We start from the raw sequence: 14534 nt of genomic DNA, 5'->3' as shown, positions 1-14534 counted from the left end.
ACCGCCACTTACCGCAGGTTAATGTGACCCACAAATCAAGGAGCTGCTGATTGAGAGTGGGCTCGAAGTGAGGCAGGAATGGCAATAAATCACAACAGACTCACATCGAGACTGCAGGGCATCACCTGCCAGGGAGAAAGTGCTGACAGATGGGAAAAGAAAACAGAATATGCTGAGGACAATTTCAGTGAGCGGAAATTAAAATTTATAAAACAAAGGCAGCAGAATCATGCAATATGCAGCAGGTCAGTCATCAATGGAAAGAGAGGTCACTGGGTGCTGTGCTGAACTGTTTCAAATGCTGACAGAACGTGCCACTTATTTCCAGTATTTTCTGTGATCAGATCGCTTCCTCACTGGTTTAAAGTTCCTAGCTGGAAGTTGCTGGTAATATTTAGGGCAGCAATAGCTTGTTCCGAGACTGGCAAGTTCCTGAGCATGCGATAGGTCTCTGCGTCACGTGAGAGGCTGGTTACATGTGAAAAAGCTGCTACTTAAACTCAGCGAAACAATGAAAAGAGAGAAAGTACAGGCATCCCAAAGCGCAATGAAGATGGCAGCACGGTGGCACAGTGGTTAGCGCTGCTGCCTTACAGCACCAGGGACCCGGGTTCGATTCCCGCCTTGGGTCACTGTCTGTGTGGAGTCTGCATCTTTTCCCTGTGTCTGCGTGGATTTCCTCCGGGTGCCACAGTTTCCTCCCATAAGACATGCTGGTTAGGTGCATTGGCCATGCTAAATTCTCCCTCAGTGTACCTGAACAGGCGCTGGTGTGTGGAGACTAAGGGATTTTCACAGTAACTTCATTGCAGTGTTAATGTAAGCCTACTTGTGACACTAATAAATAAATGAATACTACTTTTGACATGTAGACATTGTTGCAATGTCTGCCAAAAGCAGGACAAACCCAAGCTGGCAAATTACTGTCCCAACAATCCATTCTGAATCCTTAGGAAAGCAATGGAAGAAGTCAACAGTGCTGTCAGGCAGCACTTACTCAGCAATAACCTGCTCATTAACGCTCAGTTTGGGTTCTGCCAGAGTCACTCAGCTCCTGATGACAGCCCTGGTCCAAACATGGATACAAGAGCTGAATGCCAGACGTGAGGTGAGTTACTGCCTTGACATCAAGGGAGTATTTGATCGAGTGAGGCACCAAGGAGCCCGAGCACACTGGAGTCAATGGGAATCAGGAGGAAAACTCGTTGCTGGTTGGATAATGTCTGACACAAAGGATGATGGCTTGTGGTTGTTGGAAGTCAATCATCTCAATCCCAGGATATCACTGCGGGAATTCCTCAGTGTCCTAGGCTCAACCATCTTCAGCTGCTTTAGCAATAAACTTCATCATAAAGGCAGATGGGGGGATGTTTGTACGATGAACAGCATCATTCACATCAGGGTGGCATGATGGCACAGTGGTTAGCACTGCTGCCTCACAGCGCCAGGGACATGGATTTAATTCCTGGCTTGCGTCACTGTGGGGTCTGCACATTCTCCCTGTGTCTGTGTGGTTTTCCTCCGGGTGCTCCAGTTTCCTCCCACAGTCTGAAAGATGTGTTGGTTATGTGCATTGGCCATGCTAAATTCTCCCTCAGTGTGCCCGAACAGGTGCCGGAGTGTGGCAACTAGGGGATATTCACAGTAACTTCATTGCAGTGTTAATGTAAGCCTACTTGTGTCAAAAACTTAAATAAACTTCCTGAGACATTGAGGCACTCTTATGTCCATATGAGGCAAGACCTGCAATAATTCAGCTTGGACTGGCAAGTGGCAAGCAACAGTTACGCCACACAAATGCCAGGCTATCTCCAACAAGTGAGAATTTAATCACCTCCCTTGACATTCAATGGCATTAACATTGCTGAATCTCCACTAGCAACATCCTGGGAGTTGCCATTAACCAGAAAAAGATCATTAGCTACAAGAGCAGGTCAGAGACTGGAAATTCTGCACAGAGTAACTCACCTGACAACGCCGTCCAAACTTGTTCACTACCTACACAGCACAAGTCAGGAGTGTGGTGGAATACTTTGCATTCCCCGGATGGGTGCAGCTCTAACAACACTCAAAAAGTTTTTGTGTTCAAAAAGCTTGACAGCCCGCTTGTTTGGCAGCAATCCACCACCTTTAATATTCATTCCCTCCACTACTGATACAGTGGCAGCAGTGTGTACCACCTTCAAGATGCTCTGCAGCAACTCACCAAGGCTCTTTAGACAGCATCTTCTGAATGTGTCCTGTACCAACTAGAAGGACAAGAGCAGCAGATGCATGGGAACATCCCCACTTCTATGTTCCGCCCCAACCTTCTCACCACCTTGACTTGCAATTACATTGTTGTTCCTTTGCTGTTGCTGGGTCAAAATCCTGTAACTCCCTCCCTACCAGCACCATCTGGGGACTGCAGCCATTGAAGAAGGCAGCACATCTTCCCAAGGGCAAGTAGGGATGGGCAATAAATGCTGACCTGGTGATGCCCACATCCCATGAAGAAATAAACAATAAAATGTAGAAACCTCAACCAATTTGAACACAGGAAAGTCCCAAAGACAGCCATGAGATAGTGCTTAGATAATCTGCTTGCTTTCATGTCTCATGTGAAGGAGTCCACCCCTGACACCCTCAGTGTTGCACTGGAGGATTGGCCTACCTGTCGTGTTCTAGAGCTTTCTGACTTAGAGGGAAGAGTGATACCAACCAAGTCACAGTTATCCAATTTTGTAGCATATATTAACCATGCCACAAAGATTTGTACTGGGACCCTTCCTGTTATATACATAAAAGATGTGGATGAAGATCTGGGGGGATTGTTTAGCAAGTTTGCAGATGACACCAAGATTGGTAGGGTGGTTAACAATGAAGAATTTCATAGGTTATAGGAAAATATAGATGGGTCGGTCAGATGGCAGAGCAGTGGCAGATGGTATGTAACCCTGCTAACTGTGAGGTGATACACCTTTGGAAGAAGTAACAGGAAAAGGGAGTATTTAATGAATGTCCAGAGGGATCTTGGGGTAATTATTCACTGAAGGCGGCAGAGTATAATTAAAAGGCATCTGCAACATTTGCTTTCATCAGTAATGGTATAGAGTATACAAGAGAAAGGAGGAAATGTTGGAGTTGTACAGAGTATTGGCTGGATCATAGCTGGAGCAGCTCTGATCATCTCACTATAGGAAGGATGTGATTGCACTAGAGGGAGATTCACAGAGAAGGTTCACCAGGATGTTCCCTGGGATGGAGCATTTGAGCTATAAGGAGAGATTGGATAGGCTTGGATTGTTTTCTTTAGAACAGAGAAGGCTGAAGGGGGGACATGATTGAGGTGTGTAGGATTCTGAGGGGCATGGTGAGTAGGGAGCAGCTGTTCCTCTTGGTTGAGGGTCAATCACGAGGTGGGGGCATAGTTTTAGGGTGAGGGGCAGGAGATCCACAGTTGATTTAAAGAACAAATAAAATTACAGCACAGGCACAGGCCCTTCGGCCCTCCAAGCCTGCACCGACCATGCTGCCTGACTTAACTAAAACCCTCTATCCTACCGGCGACCATATCCCTCTATTCCCATCCTATTCATGTACTTGTCAAGATGTCAGTAAAAGTCTTAAAAGTCAGTACAGTATCCGCTTCCACATCCTCCCCCGAGTTCCAAGCACCCACTACTCTCTGTGTCAAAAATCTGCCTCATACATCTCCTTTAAACCTTGCCCCTTGCACCTTAAACCTATGCCCCCTTATAATTGACTCTTACACCCTGGGAAAAAGCTTCTGACTAACCACTCTGTCCATGCCTCACATAATCTTGTAGATTTCTATTAGGTCTCCCCTCAACCTCCATCGCTCCAGTGAGAACAAACCAAGTTTCTTCAACCTGTCCTCATAGCTAATGCCCTCCATACCAAGCAACATCCTGGTAAATCTTTTCTGTACCCTCTCCAATGCCTCCACATCCTTCTGGTAGTGTGGCAACCAGAACTGAACACTATATTCCAAGTACGGCCTAATTAAGGTTCAATTAAGCTGCAACATGACTTGCCAATTTTTAAACTCAATGCCCTGGTCGATGAAGGCAAGCATGCCTTATGCCTTCTTGATTACCTTCTCCACCTGCATTGCCACTTTCAGTGACCTGTGTATCTGTACACCCAGATCCCTTTGCCTATCAATACTTTTGAGGGTTCTGCCATTTACTGTATATTTCCTAAGTGCATTAGACCTTCCAAAATGCATAAACTCACATTTGTCCAGATTAAACTCCATCTGCCATCTCTCTGCCCAAGTCTCCAACTGATCTATATCCTGCTGTATCCTCTAATGGTCCTCATCTCTATCCGCAAATCCACCAACCTTTGTGTTGTCTGCAAACTTACTAACCAAACCAGTTACATTTTCCTTCAAATCATGTATATACATTTAAGAAAAATCTTTTTCACTCTGAGGATGGTGGGAATCTGGAATACACTGCCTGGGAAGGTAGTGGAGGCTGGCAACCTTATAACCTTTAAAAAATACTTGGATGAGCACTTGAAACATCCTAACATTCAAGGATATGGGACAAGTGCTGGAAAATGGGATTAGTGCGACTTTAATAGGAGATATTCTCAGTGCAAACCTGATGGGTGGAAGGGTCTTTTTCTGCAGTGTATGATTCTCTGGGCCCAATTGTATCAACAATTTACACCCGTTTTCGGGTGTGAAATCACGGTGAATTGAGGCGTCAGGCCTTTATCGCAATCTGCACCCGAATCCGAGCAAATCACAACGTTACCGACACCCAATTCAAGCACGGATCCGGTCCATGTCCGAATCGGCATGCATTTAAACTGATTTAATGAGCTGCATGCCCAACTCTCCCACCAAATCCCACTTTACCTTCTTCTCGTCCGTTCCAGATCCGCACTGTAAGTGACCTGCAAAATAAAAATCTTGGGGGCGGGAGAGGAGGCGAGACAGAGCACCCTCTGAGTGGGTGGTGCAGGAGGGGGAGGAGGGTAAACCATCCTCTGGGGGTGAGATGAGGAGGCGGGTCAGATGTATCTCTGGTGGGGGGAGGGCGCGGCGAGAGGGCTGATAGTTGTCTGGTGGTGGGGGGGGAGGCCCGATTGCTCACTGGTGGGGCGGGAGGTGGGGGGGCAGGGGTGTCCACTGCCACTCTGCGGGTGACCCCTCCTCCTGGAGTGGACGTGCAGCCAGCAGAGATCAATCTGCCCCCAACACCTCCCATTAGTGAGCGATCAGGCCTCCCCCCACCACCAGACCTCGATTAGCCCTCTCGCAGCCCCCCCCCGCCGCCTTCCCTAGAGATACATCTGACCCGCCACCTCCTCCTCCTGCCCCCCACCCCCCCTCCACTTTCTGCTTTTTTTCCTCTTTCCCGATGCACGCGTGCTTGCGCATGAGCAGTTCAGAGCTCCGATCGTTCTGGCAGTGCTAAGCCCTGCCCGCAGTATGAATTGCACCAGAGCAAGCAGAAGGCGTATGGGCACGCGGCAAAGAGGATTCCGGGCTTGGATTTGTATTACGCCCGGATCCGGCCCAAATGGTAAAATCGGGCCCTATGAGCCCATGAGAAGGATGCTGCAGTGAGAAAGGGGAACATCACACTGAAGCAGTGACCCTTGATGCGTTTATCACTGTAAGTATTTTGGGAAGAAGTACTTTGGGAAGAAAGAATGGAAATATTTTCATTCCTTAATGCTGCTGCTCTCCACCTGGGCAAACAGCAGGACACAATCACTGGAGAATAACACAATTCAACTGACTAAAATCACTAACTATCTCTTCTTAAATTTGCAGTACGACAGAAGATTGGACCAATAGCAACACCTGACTACATACAGAATGCACCTGGGCTCCCAAAAACCCGCTCAGGTAAATCACGTGCCACAGGGGAGGCGATGGCCCAGTGGTATTATCGCTAGGCTATTAATTCAGAATCTCAGCTAATGGACCCGGGTTCGAATCCCGCCACGGCAGATGGTAGAATTTCAATTCAATAAAAAACACCTGGAATTAAGAGTCAACTGATGACCATGAAACCATTGCCGATTATCGGAAAAATTCATCTAGCTCATTAATGCCCTTTAGGGAAGGAAATCTGCCGTCCTTACCGGTTGTGGCCTATATGTGACTCCAGAACCACAGCAGTGTGGTTGACCCTCAGCTGCCCTCGGAATTGGCCTTGTGAGCCACTCACTTGTATCAATCACTCAAGTAGGCAACTCGCCACTATCTTATCAAGGGCAACTAGGGATGGGCAATAAATGCTGGCCAGCCAGCGACACCCATGTCCCACGAATGAATAAAAAACTGTGAAGTAGAATCATAGAATTGAATAGAATCAAAGAATCCCTGCAGTGCAGGAGGAGGCCATTCAGCCCATCAAGTCTGTAGTGACCACAATCCCACCCTATCTCGGTAACCCCACACATTTACCCTGCTTATCCTCCTGACAATAGGGTCAACTTAGCACGGCCAATCCAGCTAAATCACACATCTTTGGACTGTGGGAGGAAATGGAGCACCCGGAGGAAACCCATGCAGACATGGGGAGAATGTGCAAACTCCACACAGTATTGAGACTGTAGTAGGTGAAATTAAGACCAGTTGTAAAAAGCGCCCAGCCAACACCAGCACATGTTTCTTTTAACCAATCGTTTTTTCTTCTCCAAAGGTAAAATAATGAGGCGCATCCTGAGGCACATTGCTTGCAATGAAAAGGATTTGGGGGATACCTCCACCCTCATAGACCCGACAGTGGTGGAAGTTCTGTTCAGCCAGCGATGTCAGGCAGCTGCTTGAAAGAAAGCAGTGAATGGCCCGTTCCAATCAGACCCAGTACTGAACAGAGAGAGCCTCGAACAGACTGGTCCAAATAGGGGCCAGGAATTGCACTGCACAGATATTCTAACTAGCAATGTATTGTTAAAAAGAAATCATTCCAAATCTGCAATAACTTATCTCATTAAGGAATTGCTTTTTATAAACTGCTTCCCAATGTCTAATTATTTTTCTGAAGTGATTCCAGGATTTTATACCTCCTGTACTGTAAGGGGAGTTTATTCCACTTACTGATCCTTATGTGAAGAGGTATTCCCTACTATCAATCCTCACATTACCTCCCACTGATTGGAATTGATGTCTCTCATTCCTGTTTGCACAGTTTAAATTGTGCATGACCTTTTTCTACATCGCGAACAATATTTGTAACCTTTTCTAAATTAATCTCTCCAATGCCTCCTTTCCAAAAATTAAGTTATCCCAATTCTTCCTCTGGGTTTCCGACCTGTGGCACTCAGCTTTCCTGTTCTTTCTGGTGTTTGGATGTCTTCTCTGTCTCTCGTTGACCATCTCCTTCATATATATGCTATGGATTTGGTTTGCAGCATCACTGCTTGGAGAGGGTAGACTCCTTGTGTTCCTCTTCAGATCTGTGATACTCATCTTCAGCTTCAAATGGGTTTGCGTCTTTCATGTATTTCACCAATTCTCTATCTTCTTGAGGTGGCGGTGTTGAAAGAGATTTGTAATATTATGTTTGGCCTAAGCTGCTTTGCTTCATTGTCCCTCAAATCACACAGCATTTTCTTGCTTTCGCCCCAGCCAACCCTTTCTCTTTTTTCCCGTGGGATTTGTACAGATCACTTTCCCTCTGTGTCTCACTTTTAATCAGTTCACTGCAATGAAGTTACTGTGAAAACCCCCTAGCCACCACACGTTCAGGTACACTGAGGGAGAATTTAGTGTGGCCAATGCACCTAACCTGCACATCTTTGGACTGCGAGAGGAAACCAGAGCACCCGGAGGAAACTCACACAGGCACAGGGAGAATGTGCAAACTCCACACAGACAGTGACCTGAGCTGGGAATCAAACGCATGTCCCTGGTGCTGGGAGACAGTGGTGCTAACCACAGTGCCACTGTGCCATCCCAATATATGGCTTACATCGAATTTAACAAAACTGAAATATGTCATTCAGCCCAACTAGTTTATATTAGCATTTAGCCTCCTTATTCCCAGCTGCCGACCCATTTCCTACATCTCTTTGGTTCCCTTTCCCTTAACCACCAATCCAAATTATTCTGAAACAGTTTCATGGTACCTGTTTCGCTGCCTAACACCAGTAATGCATTCGAAAGTCCCACAACTCTATATGTAAAAAGCTTCCTGATGCACCCTATCAGAATCCTTACAATTCATCGTGAGCACTGTCCACTAATTTAGATTCCTCACAGTTTGTTTGTATCCACTCTGTCCCATCTTTTCAAATCATCGCATAATTTTCTCTGTTCGAACAAAAACAATTTCTCACGTCTTTCCTTCAAATGGAGATTTGATTATGCAATGTTTTATTAAAATATTAATTGTGATTAAAAGGAGCTTGTGAATATTTCCGTCCTCCCACTTTCTTCCACTTCTCTCCTCTGGGTGACAAATTCATCTTGGGCCGGATGGTCACAAGACTGGCTCTAAACCTTCCCACACTCGATGCTTATGGTTACAAAAACTCACTGTCATCCACAGTCGATTGGGCCAAATGTTCCCTCAACCGTGCTGGTGCACAGAAACTATCGTAGTGCCACGGTTGCTAGCTGAGGTCAGCTAATCGATATAAAACTGACAATAGAAACCAGGTGCGGAGGCAGTAGTATAGTGGTATTTTCACTGGACTAGTAATCCAGAGACCCAGAGTGATGATCTGGGGTTCGAATCCAACCACGGTCGATGGTGAAATTTGAATTCAATAATAATTTGGAATTAACGATGACCGTAAAACTGTTGTTGAAATAAAAACCCACCTGGTTCGCTAATGTCCTTTGGTGAGGGGAAATCTGGCCTACTTGTGACTCCAGATCCACAGCCATGCGGTTGACTCTTAAATACACTTGAAATGGAAGGCAGTAAGGGGCGAGTGATAAGTGCTGACCCAGCCAGCGACTCCCACATCCTGTGAATAAATATTTTTAAAAAATTCAATTTCAAAATTCCACAGAAAGAATTTCAAAAGATGCTCACAGTCTGCTCAGCCAATCACAGGCTGGTTTCGCCATGTATTGACTGTTGATTGGCTGCCACTGGTGAGCCAATGTAGGGTGAAACCAGCCTGTGATTGGATAGGGAAGCAGAATGTCATCAGTTGCTGGGTAAGATATTAATATATCTCTTTATGTCTGGGGAGTTTAGAGTGGAAGGGCAAGTTCATGGAGAGCAGCTGGGTTGGCACTGGCTGCCAGCAGTGAGGGTGTGCGGTAAGTGGTACAGGAACTGACTGCTGGTGTGTGAGTTTGGGGCAATGTGTGGGAGCTCGCTGCTTGGGGGTGCAGTGGGGGGATGGTGTTGGTGGTGAGTGTGGGGGGGAGAGTGCAAGGGATGGAGTGAGTGTGTGCGGGGAAAGTGTGAGGGATGGAGTGAGTGTGGGGTAGACGGTGAGGGATGGAGTGCGTGTGGGGGGATGAGTGTGAGGGGTGGAGTGAGTGTGGGGGAGAGTGTGAGGGATGGAGTGAGTGTGTGGGGGAGAATGCGAGGGATGGACTGACTGAGGGATGGAGTGAGTGGAGAAGAGTGTGAGCGATGGAGTAAGTTTGTGGTTGTGAGTGCGAGGGATGGAGCGAATGTGTGTGGGGGAGAGTTCAAGGGATGGAGTGAGTGTGTGGAGGAGAAGGCGAGGGATGGAGTGAGTGTGTGGGGGAGAGTTCGACGGATGGAGTGAGTGTGTGGGCGAGAGTAGGAGAGATGGAATGAGTGTGGGGGGAGTGCAAAGGGTAGAGTGAGTGTGTGGGGTGAGTGTGAGGGATGGAGTGAGTGTGTGGGGGAGAGTGTGAGGGAGGGACTGAGTGTGTGTGGGGGGTTAGTGCAAGGAATGGAGTGTGTGTGCAGGTGAGAGGGATGGAGTGAGTGTGGGGGAGAATGCAAGGGATAGAGTGAGTGTGAGGGATGGAGTGAGTGTGTGGGGGGAGAGTGTGAGGGATGGATTGAGTGTGGAGGAGTGTGAGCGATGGAGTGTGTGCAGATGAGGGATGGAGTGATGTGGGGGAGAGTTCAAGGGATTGAGTGTGTGGAGGAGAATGTGAGGGATAGAGTGAGTGTGTGGGGGAGAGTGTGAGGGATGGAGTGAGTGTGGGGGAGAGTTTGAGGGATGGAGTGAGTGTGGGGGAGAGTGGGAGAGATGGAATGAGTGTGTGGGGAGAGCAAAGGGTGGAGTGAGTGTGTGGGGAGAGTGCAAGGGACGGAATGAGTGTGGGGGAGAGTGTGAGGGATGGAGTGTGTGTGGGGGAGAGTGGGAGAGATGGAATGAGTGTGTGGGGAATGCAAAGGGTGGAGTGAGTGTGGGGCGAGTGTGAGGGTTGGAGTGTGTGTAGGGAGGTGAGTGCAATAAATGGAGTGTGCGTGTGAGGGGATGAGTGCGAGGGATGGAGTCAGTGTGTGTGGGGGTATGTGAGGGAGGGAATGAGTGTGTAGGGGGCTGAGTGTGAGGGAGGGAATGAGTGTGTGGGGGCTGAGTGTGAGGGAGGGAATGAGTGTGTGGGGGCTGAGTGTGAGGGAGGGAATGAGTGTGTGGGGAATGAGTGTGAGGAAGGGTATGAGTGTGTATGGGGGTGTGTGAGGGATGGAGTGAGTGTGTGGGGGCTCAGTGTGAGGGAGGGAATGAGTGTGAAGGGGGTGAGTGCGAGGGATAGAGTGAGTGTATGGGGGCTGAGTGCTAGGGAGGGAGTGCGAGGGATGGAGTGAGTGTGTGGAGAGTGAGTGTGAGGGATGGAGTGAGTGTGTGGAGAGTGAGTGCGAGGGATGGAGTGAGTGTGTGGAGAGTGAGTGCAAGGGATGGAGTGAGTGTGTGGGGAGTGAGTGCAAGGGATGGAGTGAGTGTGTGGGGAGTGAGTGTGAGGGATGGAGTGAGTGTGAATCTGCCTTATGCCCAATCTCAGTATTTCTCACTCAGTCTCACCACACACACGCCCACACACACACACTCCTGCTCACACTCATTGACCCCCTCACTGCCTGTTGATTTTTATTCTTTTTTAATGTAGCGATTTATTGCGATGACATTGCTGACCTTTTGCTGAACAATTTTTTTTTGCCTGAAAACCTGAACTTTTAAAAAGACTCAGTTTACTGCTCTGCCAAACCTTATATTTCCCAAGTTTGCTCATCTGCCCCTTGACTGAGAAAATATGCAAATGAGGCCTCTTGAGTTGAAAGATACACTGCAGCAACTCGCCAAGACTTTTCTGGTAGCATCTTCCAAAGCCACAACCTCTACTACAGGAAGGACAAGGGCAGCAGGTACATGGGAATATCACCACCTGCAAGATCCTAGTGTCTCACTGTCCTGACTTGGAAATATGTCGCCCTTCCTTCACTGTCACCAAATCAAAATCCTGGAACTCTCTTCCTAACAGCACTGTAGGTGCACCTACGCCACAGGGACTGCAGGGATTCAAGGCACACCACCATCATCTCAAGGGCAATTAGGGCAATAATTACTGGCTCTGTCAGTGATGCCCACATCCATGAATTAAGAAATAATGTACCTTATAATGTGAATTTATCAACTGAGCTGTCAGGGAGCTAGCTGTAATGAAATAAACCATTAACACCAGTTGACACTTATGCTTATATATTATGGGTGAAGCTTGCTGTTACAGCTACTTAGGAAGCAGCACTATTTAATGAACAGGGATTAAAAAACAGTTAGAATGTCAACTTGTTGTCAAGAAGAAAACTAATTATTCAGGGTAGACCATTTAGGACAGAGATGAAGAGACAATTCTTCACCCAAAGAGTGGTGAACCTGTGGAATTCAATACCACAGGAAGTAGTTGATGTTAAAACATTGAATGTATTCATGAGGCAGCTGGATATAGCACTTGAGGTGAACGGGATCAAAGGTTATGGGGAGAAGGCAGGATTAGGCTATTGAGTTGGACGATCAGTCATGATCATGATGAATGGCGGAGTAGGCGCAAAGGGCCAAATGGCCTCCTCCTGCTTCTATCTATGTTTCTATTGTAACCAATGTGATTAGTACCTCTCTTGCTCCTTCAGTTCTCTCTGAGTGATGTATTTCTCTAGAAGAAAGGACTGGTGAGTATTGTGAGAGGACACATCCATTAGGATAATCTGTCAAGTGTCAGCTTGTTGGACACAATGACATTTTTCCTGTCTCTAAATAATTTCAATGTATCATTCCCACTATCCCTGTTCTTACAGCAAGCTTACAGAGCTAATCCAAGGAGGGACCTTTCTACCCTGGTCCTGTGACTGATAACATTGTGTACATAATCCTTGAAACTAGTTTATCAGTAACGGTCTATCATTCTACTAATATTCCCACACTTTGAAAGCTCATGGGTGGGGTGTTTCATACTGAAGAAGTTAATTCCGTTTCAAGTATCATGATTGTGTTAATGCACTTGTTACTAAGATCACACACTGTGCCTTCAGCCGCATTGAACCCAATTCTAACTGTCTCTCCTGCCATCTCAGCCAACATAGCACAGATATTTCCCCTGGTCTATAAGGAACTTTTACCCAGTAAAGCCTGAAATGTATACTGAAATACTTAGAGGTGCCTCCAAATGGTAATACCATATCGTGCTTATATTTATTTAGCTGCTTGTGGTTAGTGGTAATAAAAAGCCTGCCTCAATACTTTGGACATATACAATTGCTAAACATTTCCTTCAGTAGAATGTGACACATTTTGCTTCCTGTTCTGGGCTACTGTTTCCCCCTCTGGCTGTGAGCACTGGTGAACTTTTCAACATCACTGTGCATGCCCCGTGAGTGATCCTGCTTCTGTATTTGCTGTACCAGCAGTGCCTGGCTCCTGCTATTTAGCCCTTGGAACAATGGGCCCATTTCATTACAGGTGGGTTCTGGGACAAATAGACTCGGGTGAGTGAAAAGCCACCTACTGACTGGATTAGCTTCCAGGGCTACCTGTGAAAGTAATCTCCGCTCCCAAGGCTCATTGGACTGCAACAAAGGAGCTGAATTACAAGTTATTAAGAGGAACTTTACTTCATAATTTCCTGTTTTGAAATATTGGGCCATCAGTTTAAAGTTTTAAAGTTTATTTATTAGTGTCACAAGTTGTTGTTCGTCCATCGTGATCGATCAGGACCTCAACACAATTAGTCATTTTGAGGCTGGTTGCGGTGTGTCCAAAGATGACTGATTAGGACAATTCGGGCACAGAATGTCCTGGCACGTTCAGTGGGCTGACATTAACACTGCAATCAAGTTACTGTGAAAATCCCTCTTTGCCACACTCTGGTAACTGTTCGGGTACACTGAGGGAGAATTTAACACAATCAATGGATCTAACCAGCACGTCTTTCAGACTGTGCGAGGAAACCGGAGCACCTGGAGGAAACCCACGCAGACACGGGGAGAACATGCAGACTCCACACAGGCAGTGACTCAAGCTGGGAATCAAACCCAGGTCTCAGATGCTGTAGAAACATAGAAGCAGGAGGAGGCCATTCGGCCCTTCGAGCCTGCTCCACCATTCATTACGATCATGGCTGATCATCCAACTGAATAATCTAATCCCGCTTTCTCCCCATAACCTTTGATCCCATTCGCCCCAAGTGCTATATTCAGCTGCCTCTTGAATACGTTCAATATTTTGGCATCAACTACTTCCTGTGGTAATGAATTCTACAGGTTCACCACCCTTTAGGTTGTGAGCCTGTGAGACAGCAGTGCTAACCACTGTGCCACCATGCCACCCGCATCATGTAGAATGGGGCATTAAAACTATTCAGGAGAAAGATGTGTCAATCTCATGTTAATTATTGTTCTCACTTTCTTAGGCCTTGTTCTGCTTTGTAGGAACAGTCTTCGCTCATTAGGGAATTCTAAAGCACTAATTGCCCCGGAAGACCCACTCTGACTTCACAACTGGCACATTGGCACAGTGGTTAGAACTGTTGCCTCACAGTGCCAGGAACCTGGGTTCGATTCTGGCCTCGGGTAACTATCTGTGTGGAGTTTGCACATTCTCCCCGGGTCTGTTTGAGTTTCCTCCAGATGTTCCAGTTTCCTCCCACTGCCCAAAGATGTGTGGATTAGGTTGATTGGCCTAATTAGGGGGATTAGCAGGGTAAATACATGAGGTTTTGGGGATAGAGCCTATGTGGGATGATTGCCGGTCCAGGCTCAATGGGTTGAATGGCCTCCTTCGGCACTGTTGGGATTCTATAATTCTATGATAACGGCAGCCTGCAGGTCTATGATAAAGAGCTGGTTCATCAAGTGTGTTCTATACTGTCATGGTGTAACCCATCCAACCTTATCCTGCTACCACACATTCACCCAGGGTGGCGGAGAAACCTCAGGGAACTTCCAGAACAGAAAATCACAGGAAACCACAGAGACAGTGTGACATATCCATCAGTGACCCACCTCCCGTCTGTCTGCAGTTATGTTGGCCACTTTCGGGAGCTTGTCCTGTTTAATGTCTATCACATGAGCTCTCAACTTGACGTTGAGGTCAATGACTTCGTAAAATAAACTATCTCTTAT

General features: G+C 47.0%; 1 protein-coding gene across 1 annotated transcript in view; it reads left to right on the top strand.

The window, feature by feature from the left end:
* acss2l (acyl-CoA synthetase short chain family member 2 like) overlaps positions 1-8391 on the top strand; it is an 85307-nt gene extending 76916 nt beyond the window's left edge. Inside the window, exons 17-18 of the mRNA XM_080194650.1 lie at positions 5798-5872; positions 6675-8391. Coding sequence (XP_080050776.1) covers positions 5798-5872; positions 6675-6802 — 203 coding nt within the window. The 3' untranslated portion in view covers positions 6803-8391. The remainder of the gene's footprint in view (positions 1-5797; positions 5873-6674) is intronic.
* The last annotated feature ends 6143 nt before the right edge of the window (positions 8392-14534 follow it).

Source organism: Carcharhinus amblyrhynchos, chromosome 8 (genome assembly GCF_965287045.1).
Source record: "Carcharhinus amblyrhynchos chromosome 8, sCarAmb.v2.hapA, whole genome shotgun sequence".
Taxonomy (NCBI): Eukaryota; Metazoa; Chordata; class Chondrichthyes; order Carcharhiniformes; family Carcharhinidae; genus Carcharhinus; species Carcharhinus amblyrhynchos.
Note: the sequence above shows the minus strand (reverse complement) of the source record. Positions and strands in the feature narration are given on the sequence as shown.